General features: G+C 34.7%; 1 protein-coding gene across 5 annotated transcripts in view; it reads left to right on the top strand.

Moving 5' to 3' along the window:
* Positions 1-21,205, top strand: part of ppp3cb (protein phosphatase 3, catalytic subunit, beta isozyme) — a 104,202-nt gene that overhangs the window by 48,180 nt on the left and 34,817 nt on the right. For 3 of the 5 annotated variants that reach the window (XM_056471971.1, XM_056471969.1, XM_056471970.1), the window contains exons 2-4: positions 528-728; positions 10,156-10,482; positions 17,979-18,124. In XM_056471971.1, the coding sequence (XP_056327946.1) occupies positions 528-728; positions 10,156-10,482; positions 17,979-18,124 (674 nt within the window). The remainder of the gene's footprint in view (positions 1-527; positions 729-10,155; positions 10,483-17,978; positions 18,125-21,205) is intronic. The other 2 variants (XM_056471973.1, XM_056471972.1) reach the window with 1 other exon arrangement.

The raw sequence follows: 21,205 nt of genomic DNA, 5'->3' as shown, positions 1-21,205 counted from the left end.
GTAATCGAGAGAATGTGGTCATTTTTAGACTAAGGTAATAAATAAAACATAAATAATTAATGATTTCTTGTGCGACCCGGTACCAAATGACCAATTGCCCCAGGGGTTGGGGATCACTGATATAATACATACATAAATACATATAAATGTTTACACATAAAAAAAACGTAAAATTAAAAGCGTTCAAGGATTTAAGATGCTGATGACCGTTAAACGCGTCATAACAGCTGTGTGAAAAGGGTCCATATTAATCAATATTGTTTTTTTAGATTGCTGATATTCCTGAGTTGTCCAAATCCATTAAGTCCTGTTGTGAGTTTAATCTCTCATCTCATGTTCCTCCCAAAGTCATCTGGAAGGTGTTTCATTGAGTATGGCCTATGTGTTGTGGCCTGAATGCTGTCTGAAAGTTTGTTCAGCATTCTGGATGTGTCACTATGCAGCGGATGTTTTTTTAGTTAGTGTGATCCCACTTGGATTTCAACATCATTTACTCATCTTCACTTTGCTTTTTTTCCTCTTTTCAGCTGTGCCGTTCCCACTGAGCCACAGGTTGAGCATGCGAGAGGTGTTTGACTGTGAGGGCAAACCGCGTGTGGACCTGCTGAAGGCTCACCTCACTAAAGAGGGCCGCGTGGAGGAGCCCGTCGCCCTGCGCATTATCAATGAAGGGGCCGCTATCCTGCGCCAAGAGAAGACCATGCTGGACATCGAGGCTCCTGTCACAGGTTACTCATGCAGACATCTCTGACGTACAGAGCTGGGTAGATTACTTACAGTTGAAGTCTGAATTATTAGACCCCCGGGTATATTTTCCCCCAATTTCTGTTTAATGGAAATAAGATTTTTTTTTTCAACACATTTCTGAACATCATAATTTTAATAACTAATTTCAAATAACTGATTTCTTTTTATCTTTGTCATGATGACCGTTCATATTTTACCAGATATTTTTCAAGATACTAGTATTGAGCTAGTGACATTTAAAGGCTTAAATAGATTAACTAGGCAACTTATGGTAATTAGGCAAGTCATTATATAACGATGGTTTGTTCTGTAGACAATCGGGAAAAAAAATAGCTTAAGGGGCTAATAATATTGACTTTAAAATGTTTTAAAAAAATTAAAACTGCTTTTATTCTAGCCAAAATAAAAAAATAAGACTTTCTCCAGGAGAAAAAATATTATAGGAAATACTGTGAAAAATTCCTTGCTCTGTTAAACATCACTTGGGAAATATTTTAAAAAGAAAAAAATTCACAGGACAGCGAATTATTCTGACTTCAACTGTACGAATTGTAATCAGATTACAAATTACATGAAAAATATGTAGTCAATCATTTATTCTTATACTGGGATCACACAAAAATCAAAAGTACAAAAATTGTAAGCACCCAATTAAAATACAGATACCCTAGTGATATATTACTTCTCAGAAAGTTTAAAGTCTTTTTTTTTTTCAATATTACTTGACTCAAAGTACAAAAGTACTTGATTTTTATCTTGCGTATGTAATCAAATTAAAAGTACCAGAATGGTGAATGTTTCATTTGTTTGTTGTTTAATTCGTCGAGTGTTTAAATGCTAATAACTACTCTAATTCATGATAATTCACACATTCACATTCTGAACCCACACTCAGATCACTTTGTAAAAATTGCTGAATCATTGACTGGAGACTCACTCTGTGCTTTTAGGAAATCTTCAAAGCATTTTCCCAAAATGTGTGTCGAAATAAGATTTGTCACCAAAAATCATCCCATTTGCTGAAACAGAGAAATTTGTGGCCAAATTAAGACTCCAAATCACCCCAGAGTGTATGAAAACATCCCCAACACCACACAAGGGTTAAAATATGTTCTTACAATTGAGTGCATTTAGTAAACAGCAACATTACAAAAACCAATTGTGAAAAACATGAAATTCAAAGCAAAATGTCTGCTACATTTAATATTTAACTTAAAAAACAAGGTATAAATGTCATTTAATGAGAATCAAATGGAAACACAATTTAAATTTAGATTTTTTCGTCAGCGTAGGGAACATCCTAACTCAGATTTAACTTCATAAATGACATATTTGGATCACTACATAGGCAGCAACTCAAGACTCAAGACAAATAGCTCTTCACACGGGAGACTCAACTCATAATTGATTTTAGCAGGCCTAGAGTTTGACATTAGCATGTTGCTAAGCTTGTGACTTGACACTCTTATTGGAATAAAAATACAGAATGAATAAATATTGTGTATTAGAATGCACTTATGATTTTTCTTCATTGTGTTATATGTAAATCAAATCTTCATGTCATTTTTATTTATTGTACTGTATTCAAGTCGATGCTTTCTGGCATTGGCTTTAGCACAAGGAATGTGTGCTCTAAAATGGCCTCAAAACAAGACATTTTACGTAATAGTATAATTTGAGTAAATATGTTTAGTGGTAAACATTATGCTGTCTTTTATAATATCTTCATTCATTCATTCATTCATTCATTTTCCTTCAGCTTAGTCCCTAACTATTCTGACATATTTATTACGCAGCGGATGCCCTTCCAGCTGCAACCCAGTACTGGGAAACACCCATACACTCTCACATTTACACTCATACACTACGGCCAATTTAGTTTATTCAATTCACCTGCATGTCTTTGGACTGTGGGGGTAACTGGAGCACCCGGAGGAAACCACATGAACACGGGGAGAACATGCAAACTCCACACAGAAATGCCAACTGGTCCAGCTGGGGCTCGAACCAGCCACCTTTTTGCTGTGAGGCGATCGTGCTACCCAGGGGTCACCAATCTTGTTCCTGGAGGGCCGGTGCCCTACAGATTTTAGCTCCAACTCTAATCAAACACACCTGAACAAGCTAATCAAGGTCTTACTAGGTATACTTGAAACATCCTGGCAGGTGTGTAAAGGCAAGTTGGAGCTACACTCTGCAGGGACACCGGCCCTCCAGGACCAAGATTGGTGACCCATTGTTCTACCCATTGCGCCACTGCGATGCCCTTAATATCTTATTTTATGCAAAATAAAAGACAATATTTCTTGTGTCCTTAAAAGATTAGACAAGATTTTACATTCTCAGCATACATCTCATCTGTGAAAATGGGTCCGACAAAGATGTGTGAATAATTGAATTATCATATACACATATATTATTCAGGACAAATCATGTCGATATCCAATTAAAAAGCAGAATTAAATGTAATATTAATGCTACCATTCAAATACTGTAATCGCGTAAGGATACATTAAGGGTGCTTTCACACTTGTAGATCGATTCTTTTGTTCCGAATGAGCAATTAAAAATTGTTACAATGTTGATTTTTGTTGTTGGTGCAGTTCGCTTTCACACGGAAAAGAGCTTAAACAAGTCACGTGCGAGTAAACTCTCATCAAATTGGTCAGAGTTTCGTGGTTATTTTGCAGAGTCCCGCTCAGCTGTCATGCGTCCTTATTTTAATTTATGACGATGAGCAATAAGACGCTTTCATTTTGAATGGTGACACCCACAGACATCGTCACCAAATATAAATAAGACTCTCTCACACATAGCCATTGGCTTATTGAAAAAGATTAATTGTCATGAAAGGAAAAATCGACCACACTTCCTTTGTTAGTGCAAATTCCTATACATGTAGCTTTGGGAGTTAACCAATTAAACCATTCCAACAGGTTTACACTTGTTTACACTTCACAAGTGATTTCATAATGAAAATCTTTTTTTTTTTCCCAAAAGTAACTCACTAGTGCTTTTTTTAAAAGAGTACTTTGTACTTTTACCTAATAGAAGTATTATTTACCAAAAATTTTATTATTTTAGCAGCGTAAGAGTATTTTTACTTGAGTACAAAAAACATTTCACAAGCACATTTAGTGCAGGTTTACTATATTATTAGTATATGATTAATAAATATTATTATTAATGGTTTTTATTTGTATATATTCATATGCAATGTTTTTATGGGTTGCTGAGAATACATTTCAGGTGTTTCAATACGTTGCTTGTCAATCTTGAAAATATAAATAGGTGCTGGAAAAAGTGCGTAAAAGTCCTTCATTTTCATTAGGCTGTGCCTGTATAAAACCCCTGTTATATGTACATGCAACATATATATATGTCATATATGAATATGACACATAGCCTATAATTATGAGGTCCAAGGAACATTTCCTGGTTTTGATGAATAGGCTACTATGTTAATACTTTAGATTTAAGTACAGCAGGTAAAAAACTGTAAAAATGCTACAGCACAAATCCGTAACCTGGTTAACGTTATGTTTCCTTAATATATACGGCGAATAACCGCAAATTGACTTTCCCAGAATTCCCTGTATGGCACATCACTTTTTATGCTTTTTGTTGACGTTACTATGGATCTTTTTAGTTGTTTCCTCATCAGTGATGTACATTAGAGATTTATTCTACATCTAATGTTGATAAACAATGTTTATTTCATGACTTTAATTTTATGCGTGTAACTATACTGGTGTTTAGTAGCTGTGTGAATGACACTGAGCACCTTCTATACCCTGATACACTTTTCTGCTTGAGGGAAAAGTTGTTTGTGATGAGTATTGGTTCATTATGTAACGTTCTCATCACCACCTGCATATGAGTGTGTTAACGTGTCAAACTGTGTAACAAAAATATGTAGATTTTGGTAATTCAAAATACAGACATATTACAACTATAAATTAATGAAATACGGTAGTTTACTGTAAAAATTAGAATTTACTTTTACGGTTTGTACCATATTTATAACGGTGAAATACTGGCAACCACAGCTGCCGTTTTTTTTACCGTAAATTTTACAAATTTTTTTTTGAGAGTGTAGGCTTTTCATTATAGAGATGAATAACAGATAAACAAGACAATTTTTCTAAAGGATAAACAGCTCTCGTTAATAGTTCAGCATGCTTTCACTTTCGTGTTTGAGATGAAACGCACTTTTATGACATCCCGCTCTACTCATAATTCTCTCTTCATATAACCATATATGCCTAATCCATAATACACTGTGATTTAGCTTGGTTTGGATCTTATTGCTTTCTCACTGCTATCCATCCTCTTCAGAGTTTGTTTCAATCGAACCTAGACCGCCTCATTCAGGCGATCTCGGACCGGTTGTTTTGGCTTGGATCCGAGCACGATTGCTGGATTCACATATGCCAAACGAACCGCTCTAACTGGGGAAACGCGTCAGGTTCTGAAACAAAATTCTAGATGTGAAAGCACCCTAAATGTATCAAAAAGTGACAGTAAGGACAGTAAAGAAATGCTGAAGAATTATTATTAATATTATTATTATTAAGGCAACGCAGTGGCGCAGTAGGTAGTGCTATTGCCTCACAGCAAGAAGGTCGCTGGTTCGAGCCTCGGCTGGGTCAGTTGGCATTTCTGTGTGGCGGTTGCATGTTCTCCCTGCGTTCGTGTTGGTTTCCTCAAGGTGCTCCGGTTTCCCCCACAAGTCCAAATACATGTGGTACAGAAAAATTGGGTAAGCTAGGGTATGTGTGTGAATGAGTGTGAATAGATGTTTTCGAGTGATGGGTTGCAGCTGGAAGGGCATCCGCTGTGTAAAAACATGCTGGATGAGTTGGCGGTTCATTCAGCTGTGGCGACCCCGGATCATTAAAGGGACTAAGCCGAAAGAAAAATGAATGAATTGTTATTATTACTATTGTATATTAAGTAGCACAACTGTTTTTAATGTAACAATATTTCACAATTGGTCTGTTTTTATAGCATTAATGAATGAATAATTTTATGCTTGGTGAGCTTAACAACTCCAAAATTAGTATATTTTATTTACTTACTTGCTTACAAATAAATGAATGAATGAATGACAATATAAATTCAACATGTCTTAGTATTTTCCATTATGCTCTACTGTGAATTAATTAAAAAGTTAAATCTATGCTTATACATGCATGTTTCTGCAGGTAGACAGAATTACACTCCATACAAATTAATTCTTTCTGAAAATCTCCTCAAAAAAATGTTGACCTCTGAAAAAAAAAACGGTGGAATTTGAGAATGAATGACAAAGTGACCTTAATTTCCCCTGAGTCAAAGCGAGGTTGAGCACAGGCAGCAGGTCTGATGTGGGTCAAAGATGTTGCTCCTCAGCTATGAAGGTGCCATCATTTAGCAGGCCGAGACACTGAACACCTGAGACCAAAAGCTCTCCCAGCATGCATTTCTGAAGCCTCATCAGCTGGTGGGAGCATGAATTTCACACACTGGAGTCATGAAACATTAATGGCTTGCTGGATAACTGATTTAATTCCCTGGAACCCATTAAACAGAGAGAAAGGAAAAGGTGGTTAGCTTTGTGTGCGTTCAGACCTTGTGGCCTTTAAACCTTTGACCTTCCATTGGGAGCACAAACCCGAATAAGAATAGCTCCAATTAGACATTTTATTAGATTTAAAACAACAATCACCTGCTGTGCTGGCTTTTTGTCGGATCACATGCTGGATCAGTCAGAATGGTGACTGATGGACTTCCTTTCTGTTTGCAAATAGCCCCTACAGAAAAAAAAATGAGTTTCATGTGTTCAATCATGAGTATGGTCCTAGAGCTTTTTTATGTGAACGTGTGGGAATGTTATCACAAGGGTTTTACTGTAAAATATAAAAACAAACAATAAAATGTTTAAAAACTACATGTTTTACTGTAAAATGTTCTAAAACCATGTTTCACAGCAAAATTTCAAAACCACAAGTTTCACAGTAAAATGTTAAGAACAAAAATTTACAGTTTAATGTTCCAAAACCACAAGTTTCAGAGCTTTTCATTTCAAAATGGTCCAAAACATTTTTACAGTACAATTTAAAAAACAAGTTTCACAGTATTTCATATGAAAATGTTCCAAAACCACACATTTTATAGTAAAATGTAACAACGCATTTTACTGTAAATGTTCCAGACCACATGTTTCACAGTAAAATGTTTCAAAAGCACGTTTCACAGTATTTCATATGAAAATGTTCCAAAACCACACATTTCCCAGTAAAATGTACCAAAACTACAAATTTCATGGTATTTCATATGAAAATTTACCAAAAACACTTTTTACAGTAAAATGTAAAAAGCACGCTTTACAGTAAAATGCTACAAAAATCACACATTTCACAGTAAAATTTTCCAAAACCCCATGTCTCAGAGTTTTTTTATATGAAAATGTTGCAAAACTTCACATTTCACAGTAAAATATTTCAAAATCACAAGTTTTACAGTAAAATGTTTAAAAAACACATTTCACAATAAAGTGTTCCAAAAATCACAGGTGTCACGGTAAAATGATCCTAAACCACAAGTTTCAGAGTTCATATGAAAATGGTCCAAAACTATTTTTTACAAAATGTAAAAAACCCAACACGTATTACAGTAAAATGTTAAAAAAAAAACATTTTTACAGATGAATGTTGCAAAACCACACATTTCAGAGTATTTCATATGAAAATGTTGCAAAACTTAGCATTTTACAGTAAAATGTTCAAAAATCACAAGTTGTACAGTAAAATGTTTATAAAACACACTTTACAGTAAAATGTTCCAAAACCACAAGTTTCAGGGTATTTTATATGAAAATATTCCAAAACATTTTTTACAGTAAAATGTAAAAACCCCAACACTTATTACAGTAAAATGTAAAACAAAAACATATTTTCCAGTAAAATGTAACAAAACACATTTTACTGTAAATGTTCCAAACCACGTTTCACAGTAAAATGTTTCAAAAGCACGTTTCACAGTATTTCATATGAAAATGTTGCAAAACTTCACATTTTACAGTAAAATGTTCAAAAATCACAAGTTTTACAGTAAAGTGTTTAAAAAAACACATTTCACAATAAAGTGTTCCAAAATCACAGGTTTCATGGTAAAATGATCCTAAGCCACAAGTTTCAGAGTTCATATGAAAATGGTCCAAAACTATTTTTTACAAAATGTAAAAAACCCAACACTTATTACAGTAAAATGTAAAAAAAAAAAAAAAAAAACCTTTTAAATGTTCCAAAATCACACATTTCAGAGTATTTCATATGAAAATGTTGCAAAACTTCACATTTTACAGTAAAATGTTCAAAAATTACAAGTTTTACAGTAAAATGTTCCAAAACCACAAGTTTCAGGGTATTTTATATGAAAATGTTCCAAAACATTTTTACAGTAAAATGTAAAAACCCCAACACTTATTACAGTAAAATGTAAAACAAGAACATATTTTACAGTAAAATGTTCTAAAACCACAAGTTTCACAGTGAAATAATAAAAACATTTTACAGTAAAATGTTCCAAAACTACACATTTCATAGTGAAATGTTCCAAAACTACACATTTCATAGTGAAATGTTCCAAAACTACACATTTCATAGTAAAATGTTCTAAAATCACAAGTTTCACAGTATTTATATAAAAACGTTCCAAACCCACACTTTTTACAGTAAAATGCTCCAAAACCATACATTTTACAATAAAATGTTCCAAAATCACACATTTTCCAGTACAATGTTTCAAAACCACACGTTTCACAGTATTTCATTTCAAAATCGGAACCCAGAGTTACCCAGAAATGACCCATAAATATACAAGTTAAGGATCAAGATCAATAAAACATGAAACACACGTTTTTTCTGGTCAAATCAGTGCGAACTGCAGCACTACTAGAGTTTTATGAACCTGCAGTCATGTACAGAAAACAACAACTTAGATCATTATTTCTGTTTGTCATTTTGGTTAGCTTTCACTAAAACCCAATTAAACTCTCCTTTTTGGTCAGAAAAAGAAACAACACGTAATTAGAAAAACACTGTGAGCAAATGACGTTTCATTTTTGGTTGAATAATGCCTCACAAATTAAAGTATCTAAAAAGAAAAAAAGCTTACGATTGACAATCTATCAATTCATCCATCCGTCCATCTATCTATCTATCTATCTATCTATCTATCTATCTATCTATCTATCTATCTATCTATCTATCTATCTATCTATCTATCTATCTATCTATTTCTATATTTTTAGAAATAATTTTGAAATTAATTTGAATAAAAAGATTTTAATAGCTACTCGATGACTGCAGCACACACACTGCAATATCGATTTTAAATATACTTTAAATGACTAAAACTCATTTTAAAAGTGCAACAAGAAGAAGTTCAGTGTTAGTCGCAATTAATTACTTTATTAAAATGTTTAGAATATTTCATCAAAATTTTAAAAGGTTAGATTTAGGGTCAATTTATTTATTTGTTTGTTCACTTTTTTTTCAACATACTGTATGTTTCTGATTAAACCTTTTAATAATGCTCATAACTCTGTTTCCTAAAGATTTTTGGATCTTTATATTATGGCCGGAATAAGATAATGGTTTAAAATATGTTATGGCAAACTGAGCGGGCGTCTTGATGTCTACACAACATCAAAAACATGCCAAAAATGCTAATTGATTTAATGTCAAGTGACTACCTTGATGTCAAATGACAGCATTACATGACTGTCCTGTAATTATTTTTTTTCACATATTTTTGATGCCAATGTTAGATGTCAATTTGATGTCATTTTGACATCAAGATACTTTACATGCATTGTAAGGATACAAAACCCAGTATAAATTTGTCATTTAGAACTGAAGCTTTTAGATGAATAAAACGTTTCTTATATTGTAATTCTGTTTATTGTAATTCTGTTTATGTTGTTATTTTGGTTCTCAAAAGGGCATCAATGTGTAAATGTCAAATAGACATTAAGGTTTTGAAATCAAATAGATTAACATTTTTGATGTCGTTTTTTTATGTTAATTTGACATCAAGGTGCCCATTGGTACTGTTCTAATTTATTAATTGTTTATTTTAAACATTCAAATAAGTTTTTAATCAAATTTAATGTGATTACACCGAAAACTAACTGAATGCCAGTGATGTCACTGTGATATTAGTTGGGTTGTAAAAATGAATTAAACATTTAGGCAGCCTCAGGGTTTATTTATTTGTAACAGAACCATAGTTAAAATCTTTACTTTCAAACTTTTCAATCATTCTGCCCTTTCCACCATTGTAACACAATTCTTCTACAGTTTTGCTAGCAGCAGTGTTTCCTTCAGCTCACGCTAACCTATTTTCTTTGTACGGTTACAGTGTGTGGTGATATTCACGGCCAGTTCTTTGACCTGATGAAGTTATTTGAGGTTGGCGGGTCTCCTGCGACAACGAGGTACCTGTTTCTAGGAGACTATGTGGACCGAGGGTACTTCAGTATTGAGGTGAGTGTGCCCTGCTTAGGCACCCTAGTGAGTGTATCGCACAATATCATGATCCCAATATCTGTGAAATGTCTTTATTCTCTCCATCAGTGTGTGCTTTACCTCTGGTCGCTGAAAATCCTCTACCCAAAGACGCTGTTTCTGCTGCGGGGAAACCATGAATGTAGACATTTGACTGAATATTTCACTTTCAAACAAGAATGTGAGTACCCAATGCTCCTTATTCAGTTTACTAAGTGTGAAAGAAAAGAATCAAGAGTCAAGGCAAGAGTGGAGGTCTGCTTTTCTGGAGCAGCGTCTCTTGTCAGACAGAAAGAGAAAGAGAGAAGGAGTACAGGAGTATGATTAGCTGAAAATTAATTTGCCTGTTAATGTTGAGCCCAGAGAGCCTGAGAGTGTGATTTCCCTGATGAGGAGAATGAGGAGGAGAGGGTGTCCTCCTTTACCATCTGCTGACTGACAGAACACACACACGCACACGCACACTCACACACACACACACATACATATATATATTTAAATATACACATACATACTCACATGTACAAATTCTGACAGATCACACATGTACACACTCACATGCACACGCACCACACACATATAAAGTACATTTACACACACACATATGAGCACACAGACACATTCTTGCAGATGACACATGTACAAACACACTCACACACTCACACATACAAGCATTCACAGACACATTCTGACAGATGACACATGTACACACGCAAACTGACAGATCACACACATGTACAAAAACACACATGCACCACACGCACACCTATACATGTACACACACAAACTCACAGACACACATGCACACAGACACATTCTGACTGATCACATGTACAAATGCACACACACAGACACACACTCATACTCACACACATGCACATAAACACACATACAGGAACTCATACAAACATGCACGCACACACAGACACAATCTGACAGATCACACACGTACAAGTACACGCATACATATGCACCACACACACATATACATGTACAAACCTACATGCACATACACACACAGACACAATATTACAGATCACACACATGTATAAACACACTCACACACATGCACCACACACACTTATACACACCTGCACATTCTGACAGATCACCTGTACAAACACACACACACAGACACACACTCATAGTCACACACATGCACATAAACACACATACAGACACTCATACACATGCACGCACACACACAGACACAATCTGACAGATCACACACGTACAAGTACACTCATACATATGCACCACACACACATATACATGTACAAACCTACATCCACATACACACACAGACACAATATTACAGATCACACACATGTATAAACACACTCACACACATGCACCACACACACTCATACACACCTGCACATTCTGACAGATCACCTGTACAAACACACACACAGACACACACTTATACTCACACACATGCACATAAACACACACACAGACACTCATACACACATGCACATACACACACAGACACAATCTTACAGATCACACTCACATGTATAAACACACTCACACACATGCACCACACACACTCATCCACACCTGCACATTCTGACAGATCACATGTACAAACACACACACACAGACACACACTCATACTCACACACATGCACATAAACACACATACAGACAATCATACACACATGCACATACACACACAGACACAATCTTACAGATCACACACATGTATAAACACACTCACACACATGCACCACACACACTCATACACACCTGCACATTCTGACAGATCACATGTACAAACACACACACACAGACACACACTCATACTCACACACATGCACATAAACACACATACAGACAATCATACACACATGCACATACACACACAGACACAATCTTACAGATCACACACATGTATAAACACACTCACACACATGCACCACACACACTCATACACATCTGCACATTCTGACAGATCACACACATGAACACCCATACTCACATATACACAAGCATGCTCACACAAGTGCAACACACATGTACACATACTGTGACACTACACATAAACGCACACACATAATGTCTTAATAACAGTATTTTACCGTTTTTTTATAGACGCTAGGACACATTTCTCAATACTAAGGTCACTTTTGCAAAACTTAGGTCACTTTTTTTGTGATCAACGTTTTATTGACTTTGGTTTAACAAAATAAAAGACATTCAAACAAACAAACGAACGAACGAACGAACGAACGAACGAACGAACGAACGAACGAACGAACGAACGAACGAACGAACGAACGAACGAACGAACGAACGAACGAACGAACGAACGAACGAACGAACGAACGAACAGGGGGAGGGGAGCAACAGACATACAGTATCAACAATTTTCAATCTGAAAGAAGAGAAGAAAAAAAACAACAAGAACAAAAAACACCTTTACATGGTCATTTCTTTATATCACATGTGTCAAATACAAGGCCTTCGGGCCAAATGCGGCCCGTCAAAACATTTAATCAGGCTTGACAACAAGTTTTGGTAATGAAGTTCAAGTGGCCCGCGCTCGCTTTAAATATTAGGGGGCCTGTCATATACCCAGCGCAATGCAGCGCAAGGCGCGACGCAAATGTTGTTTGCTAGTTTCAGCTTGGCGCAAGAGTCGTTTTGACATTTTGCGCCATGCTATATAAATAGCAAATGCATTTGCGCTCATATGTGCACCCATAGGCGTTCTAGTCTAAAAAAGAGGCGTGTTGAGGCGCATTGCTGGTGCGTTGCTCTTTTGAGAAACTTTAATAGACTGTTCTATGGACCAGAACAAAGCCAGTCTAAAGTCCAGCGCTTACAAATTGCTTAATACAGACAGAATGTACAGCAATACACAAATGTCTTTACAAATGAAAAAGAATTAAAATGAATTAAAATATTAAGGATATAGGATATAAATATAAAGGATTAAAATATTACAAAACATATTATTTTTTAGCCCACATAAATATAAAAACCATACTTTCATGTCTTCTTTATCTCGGGGGGGCTTTTTCAGTTTATACATAACAATTTGCTTTTGTATAATGTTATTATTATTCGCTGTAATATTTATTATATGCATATTTATATTTGTTTTATTCAAAACAAGCTTAGATTTGCCCACCTGTCAGATTTTAGACCATATGGGGCACAGCATGTGTATTTGGATATAACTCAGTTTTTTTTACACACTTCGTTATTATTGTTCATTTATTCGTTTGCTGGAAATTAGAACTGAATTTAGAAATAGTTTTGAAACAAATCTTTGCGCTTAACAAACGAAATTAATTTAATTATTATTAAATTAAATTAAATTATGTATAGGCTAATGGATGTCTGTGCGTACAAGAAATTTCCCTATTCGATACGAGATTATACGAGAGTGAAAGTGAAAGTAAACAATGACGAGGCTCATCTCTCATTCTCGCGCTGCAGATGCTCTGTTTAATTGTTTTCTTGCTAGTGAAATGCTCAGTTTTTTCACTTACAAAGTCCGCCATGTAAATAGCAAATGTGCTATGGCGCGACACAACTGACTCTTAAAGGGAATGGGAGATGAGACTCTGATTGGTTTATTCTCAAAACACACCTATAACTCATTAAGAAAATAAGCTCAACCCTTTTAGACCATGCGCCACGGCGCAAAGCAGATTTTTCCGTCCTTAAAATAGCAAAAGTGGATTCCGACACGCCCTTAATGCGTTTGCGCCATGTGCTTTGTACTTTGCGCATGGACCGTCAAAATAGAGCCCTAGGTCTGTGTTACAATATTGAAACACAGGTGGTGCTGTTGCGCTTCACCCTGCTCTCTAATTTAGCCGCTAGCACAACATTACGCTTAATGTAAACAAGGTAAAATATTTCTGGGACTAGCGCAATGGCAAAAAAACGTGGTTCACCAAGTTGTTCAACCAAGGTTGGGAAACAGAATATTTATTCAAATATTTATTCATATATTACAAGTGTCCTTTGAAGCAAAATAATCGAAATAATAAAAGTACCATTTATTTTTTTATATAGGCTACCATTTATCTATAATAGGCCACTTATAAATATATTGCTTTATTTTTTTCCTCTGAAATCCACAAGTTCAGTTGTAGGCATCGACAGTTGGCATGGATCATTTCATGATCAGGTTGCCTTTTTAAAGCTAAAAGAATAAGTTTAATAATACAATATCAGAAGCCATCTGTTGCTTGTTACAATGTGGTATATCAGTTGTTGGCTTTTTGTTTTATTATAAGTTTTTCTGTATATGAAATTGTTTTTAAAGTAGACTACTGTTCTATGCTAGCCTACTGTACTGTTTTATGCTTATATTGGTTAGAGACCTTCATGTTTTGATAGAGATAAAAGCTGCTGTGACACAATCGTGGTCCAAATTAAAATTAAATGTAAAACCTTGCTATTTTGATAAATGTGGTTTAATGAAGTTCAAGAGATGTTACAGTTGTTAATACACTTTTATTTTCTCCATTTAATAATTCTTTTTTAAATGTGCATGTACGGCCGTTGACTTTATTCACAACACTCAGTGCGGCCCTTACCATGTTTGGATTTAATAAAAAAATATAGAATTTTAAAAAAATATAACACACATGCAAACACATACACACTCTGACAGATCACACACACATGTACAAACTCAACACACATAAAAAGGCACACTGACAGAAGATGCATGCACGCACACACATAATTAATATGTCCATGTTTTAGTAATAGTATCTTAATATCATTAACAACAATATATATATTTAGAAATGTTTAATTATTTACAATTATTATTAATAAATACTGATGATGATGATGATTATTATTATTATTGTTATTATTATACTACACTATTTTTTATTATTATTTTTATTTTAATATTATGTTTATATTATTATGTGTGTGTATATATATATATGTATATATATATATATATATATATATATATATATATATATATATATATATATATATATATATATATATATATATATTTATTTATTTATTTATTTATTTATTTATGCATTTGTTTATTTATATGAAGAGTTCAGATGCAAATGCCGCTAAACGCCACTTCCGCCAAAAATAAGATAATGACATTGAGTGAATGTTTTAGGCATGTAGTACACCATCAACAAATATGTATGCTTCAAACGATCCTAACAGCAGCGTCAGCGCATTTAGAAATAACAGTTTGTTGGCAAAAGCCGCCAATCGCCACTTGCCTTTAACAGCAAAAGCGATATATCCCGAGAACCAATCAGAAGGCGCAAAGCGAATCATATGTTTTCAATGTAATGGCGCACTGATACGACGGCTTTTATGAGGGGAGTGTTTTATTCCGCTTTTGATTTCGATTTTAAAAGATGAAGTTTGATGAACTGGATGAGCCTGTCTGACTGTCAGTGAATGGCAAATGAAAGCGTCCTTTACCTCACAACTCTGTGCATTATAAGAAAAAGAAAACACAATGTACAGTCGGAAGTGTAGCATGCATTCATAACTTTTTTTGCACAGTGACGCTACGTTGAATGAGTCTGATTTACGACACATTAAACGGCAACTGCGTTTCACAAAAGACAGAGTTACCGTTCTTTTATCCCACGTGGATGCTATGAGGATAAACAAGGGACCAAGACCTTAAGTATGGTGAGAATAAATGAATGACAGCTTCTAAAATTATCTGAGAGGCATCCCCTTTTTGCCCAGTAGGCCTACCTTGTGTTTTATTTGCTAATTTAAGCTATTTTTTAAAGATAAATAAAACTATACATTATTTGTATTACTTCATAACACCTATACTGTACGTCTGATAATCTTTTTATATTAATGGACAATGCACAGATATTAATGTTTCATAACGTTTTACACTACATTATCTGAATCTAACAAGCTTAGCTTACAATGTTTGCAAAGTTTACATTGCTCTACTTACATCTAAATCCCAAATATCAGAAATGCCAACAGATAGTTAAGATTTAACTAATGTCAGTTTTAATGTTATTGATTAAAGCACTTACTTGACAGATTTCATTCATTCATTTTCCTTCTGCTTTTTCCCTGGTTTATCACAGCGGAATAAACCACCACTTACTTGACAGATTTATGTATTATGTATTTAATTTTTATGTATTTATGTATTTCAGGCAGTTTGTGTAATGTGTTTTATGTTTGGTAAAATAATTTCCAATGGCATCTTTAGTGATTTTTAACTGATTATACTGTCTTGTCCCGATAGGTGGATTTAGAGGTTTTTGCAAAAAAAGCACAAGTGGATTTAGCTGATTTTGACGCAAAAGAAAATCTAAGTCGTTAAAAACCAAAGAATTGTCTAAAGTGACATTTTTGAAAAAGGGGTATTTTATTTACTAGCTAATAACCTTTTCATTACATATAAAATGAAACTTCTGAACCTAATCAGAGGAGCCTGACAGAAAATGCTCATTTACAAGAAAAGCGGTCTGATGGATTTAGAGGGTTTTGCATCTGAACTCCTCATATATATATATGTATTTTTTGTCTGTGCGTGTGTGTTAATTTTGTGTGTGTTAATAGTGTGTGTTAATTTTGTGTGTGTTAATAGTGTGTGTTAATTTTGTGTGTGTTAATAGTGTGTGTTAATTTTGTGTGTGTTAATAGTGTGTGTTAATTTTGTTTGTGTTAGTTTTGTGTGTGCGTGTGTGTTAATGTCAGATCCTGTGTTCCGTTTGTTTTCTCCATGTGACCTTCCCCATGTGCTCCTTTTTTCTGTTTTTCCACCATGTCATTATGTTCATCAGTTTCACCTGTGTCTCACCCCTGTATGTAATCAGTTTAATCATCTCCTGTGTATTCAAGTTCCTGTGTTCAGTTAGTTCCTCATCCGGTATTCTCAGTTGTGTCTTGTCATCACTCTTGTTGTTCCTGTAATATCGATGTCCTTTTAAGTGAGCATTTATAAATAAATCTGTGTTTGATAAATCCTGCGATCCTTTTGCCTTTCTGAGTGAGTCAAGACGTTACAGTTTGTAATATTATTGAACATTTTCATAAATATCTGACTTGAATTGTGCAACTAAAAAATATAATAAAATAAATTAACTATATTTAAAAAATATTAGCATTTTTTAAATATTTGCATAAAAATATTAGCATTTTAAATGCTTTACAATACAAAGCCGACATTGTTTCAGTCTATTATTTCAAAAAATGAAACTGTTTTGTGGTATTATATTCACCTAATTTACCTCTAGAGTAGACTATAAATTAAACCGGCTCAAGAAGATCGTCACATCCAGTGCTGAGTCTCCACTTAAAGCACATCTGTATTCTCACATTACCACACTACGACATGTCAGAAACTTTCCAAGTTGACTGATCCACTGTCATTAGTGAGCCAGCATTTGAGAGATTCAGTGCTGCAGTGATGTGGCTGAACAGATTGGTAGATTTGAAGCAGTGAGATTGACACAGCACAGCCTGTCTCTCACACACACACACACACACTTACACATCGCTCCTTCAGTGTCCTCGCAAAGTGCAAATGAATGCAGGAGCTTAATGTACAAATGAGATTCATACAGAGAAAATCAGCCCTTCAGAAGAAGCGCCAGAGTGACATTACTTTAGACCCTCTGTGAAATCAGAAGCTGTGCGCAGGTGTGTGATCGCTGTCTTTCCTCCTTTCAGGTAAAATCAAATACTCGGAGCAGGTGTACGATGCATGCATGGATGCGTTCGACTGTCTGCCTCTGGCCGCTCTGATGAATCAGCAGTTTCTGTGTGTTCATGGTGGTCTGTCTCCTGAGATCCACACGCTAGACGACATCAAGAGGGTGAGCCGCAGTGTTGGACTGTGCAATATAATGTGCAGTCCAAAATGTACAATTTAACTGACATGAATTTTAGATGTAATAGTAAACATTTATATAAAATGCATTGAATCATTGTTTATAGGGCTCATTTTGGGGGGAAATAGGCTCAGTTTACAACACCCCTAGAGTAAACAGTGGAGTGTTACCATTTTTAATCTATTTAGACGATCTCTGGGTCTGGCAGAAATACTTTTAGCTTAGCTTAGCATAGATCATTGAAACAGATTAGCATATCGCTCAAAATGACCAAAGAGTTTGATAACGTTCCTATTTAAAGCATTGATTCATCTGTAGTTACATTGTTTGCTAAGACTGGCAGAACATGAAAAGTTGGTATTATCTAGGACGATATGGCTTGAAACTACTCTCATTTTGGCGTAATAAACAACTTCCCTGCTGTACTGTGGAGGTCTGAAAAATGCTGCATGATATCATTGCTACCCACTGCAGTCAGGGTAGCCTACTACAGCAAAGCTAAGCTAAATGCTAAGCTAAGCTCAAAGTGCTCCTGCCAGACTCGAAGATCAGCTGAATGGATTCAAAAATGGTAAAAACTCAAGAGTTTAAATCTAGGGGAGTTGTAAAAGAATAATAATAAAAACGTGGTGTTCCTTTAAATTGTTCTCTGATATCTACATAGAAGTTAAGTGGCTTAGATAAGTGCAAACATTCTCCAGAAATGGTTTTACAAGTCCATTTGAAAGCCTATGATTTGCCCCACAATGGAAATCGCTGTTTTTTACTTGGAAGGGTTTTGAATATTAATAAGCTTTGCCTTTGCTCTCATGCTCTTTTATTTTGTGGGTTTGACTTATATAAAAACATAGGCAGGAATTATAGCAACCTCTGCATATATATCAACTGTGCATACAGATTTTTCCTGTTCAATTTAATTTTAAAGGAGTTAATTTAAAATGTTGACATGAAATTGACCCAGATTTTGGTAAAAAACCCAAACAATTCTAACATACAAACGAAAAGAGGTTTCTGTGTGAAGAATGGAGCAATTCATCCATTCACCCCTAAAAAAAACTCTTTTGACGGTTCTGTGGGTCTCGTCTATCAGCTCTGGTCTTAAGTTTTTATTTTCTGTTGGATTCAGGTCAGGAGATTGGCTGGGCCATTCTAGCAGCTTTACTTTCTTTTCTGAATCCAACTGAGAGTTTCCTTTGCTGTGTTTGGGATCATTGTCTTGCTAAAATGTCCACCCTGGATTCATCTTCATCATCTTGAAGCTCTGTTTCTAACTACTGAGAAATTTCAGCTGATGTCTAGTTTTCCATGCTTTTCTACACCTTCCTTTCTTCACATGTTCAAATTTTTCCTCTCTCATTTAATTTAATTACATTAGTGACATCTTACATTAGTACAATGTACAATTACAATTAGTAATGTACAATTACATTAGTACATTAGTTAGTGACATCTGATAAACAATTTCAAGTTAACTGCACCTTTAGAAATATATTTTCTGTGGAAAATGGTGATGTGTCCAATATATATATATATATATATATATATATATATATATATATATATATATATATATATATATATATATATATATATATATATATATATATATATATATATCAGACTCCTTTTCAGAAAGTCCTTACTGAGCAATCTGGGCCTATTTCAAATGCTCTAGACTTAAGGCTGAGCTCTGCCAGCAGATGTTTGATGGATCTTCTCTAAATCTCACCTTATGCTTCTGCTGTATTTTCTTTAGTGATATACAGGCTGTGTACAAATAAAGCAAAACCATCTTTTTGTCAATTCCACTCTAATATGCTTTATCTGAAAGACAATTTGCAATGTCAATTTTATCACCAGAGGGTCCAAAAAGCAGAAATATAAGCAAAATAAAAAGTATATAAAGAAAAAAAAATTACAAAGTAACAAAAACAAAGTAACGAATTGCAAATACTCAAATGACTGTAATTCTGGGTTTTTTTTCACAGGAATTTTCATTTACTAAGTAATTTTAATTGCAGAGCTTCTCTTTTTTTAAAAAGGAAAAAAAGCTAGTTTTTGATTAAAAAAAAGTAACGCAAAATAACAGAAACGCAACTAGTTACTTTTTTGGGAAGTAACTAAATATTGTAATGCATTACTTTTAAAAGTAAGTTTCCCTAACACTGCTAAGTAGAATAATCAGTTCTGTAAATATATAGCTTACCTGATTCAGTGTGATGGTTGAGCCTTTTTCTGTGAGGACAACATGCTAATCTGGGGTCGGATTCCTGACACGACTAACCGTAAATCCTCTTCCAATCCTCGAACATTGAGTATGTTTACATGGACAACAATACTTTAATACGATTTTAATATGATTAAGACAATACTCTGATTAAGAGTCTACCATGTAAACAGTGATTTTTGATTACCTTAATCTGACTAAAGTCATAATTGAACTAAACTGAAATGGATTTAAGACTTAGGGTATGCATATATTAGTGGCATTATTGAAGTAAACACCGCAATCAAACTATTACTGTCATGTAGGACTTTTTACCGCATTTTGTGACAAGATCCACACACACACACACACACACACACACACACATCACGAAATGCGGAAGTTTTTTTTCTTTCCATTCGACGTGCGGTATCAATAAAAGCAACACTCTTCCACCAGTACTTCATATTCGCGTCTAATACCCCAGTTTGTCACGGGGGCATGAATGAAATGTTCATAAGTGAAAGTTAAACTGCCAAACTGCAGTTAAAGTCGAGAAATTAAAGATGAAACACCCAAAATTACATGAGCCTCTGCAGACATGAATAGCCTGGTGACGCAACATTCAAAAAGCACTTCACATAATTATATTATTGTCTCATTCAGATTTAGGCAAATAATATTACTGATGTCCATGTAAACATAGTCAGTAGTGTCTGTAAGTGAAGTAAGTGAAAGATCCAGAAGGGCATCCTGCTGGTTTGATTCAGAAGGGCACTTTTTTTGCCGACTCACCGGTTTGACTTTCATTCATTCACTGTCATTCGTTTTAAAAAGCAGCGGGTCCATTTTATTTGTAT

Source organism: Danio aesculapii, chromosome 14 (genome assembly GCF_903798145.1).
Source record: "Danio aesculapii chromosome 14, fDanAes4.1, whole genome shotgun sequence".
Lineage (NCBI taxonomy): Eukaryota > Metazoa > Chordata > Actinopteri > Cypriniformes > Danionidae > Danio > Danio aesculapii.
This window is presented reverse-complemented; position numbering and strand designations above follow the sequence as displayed.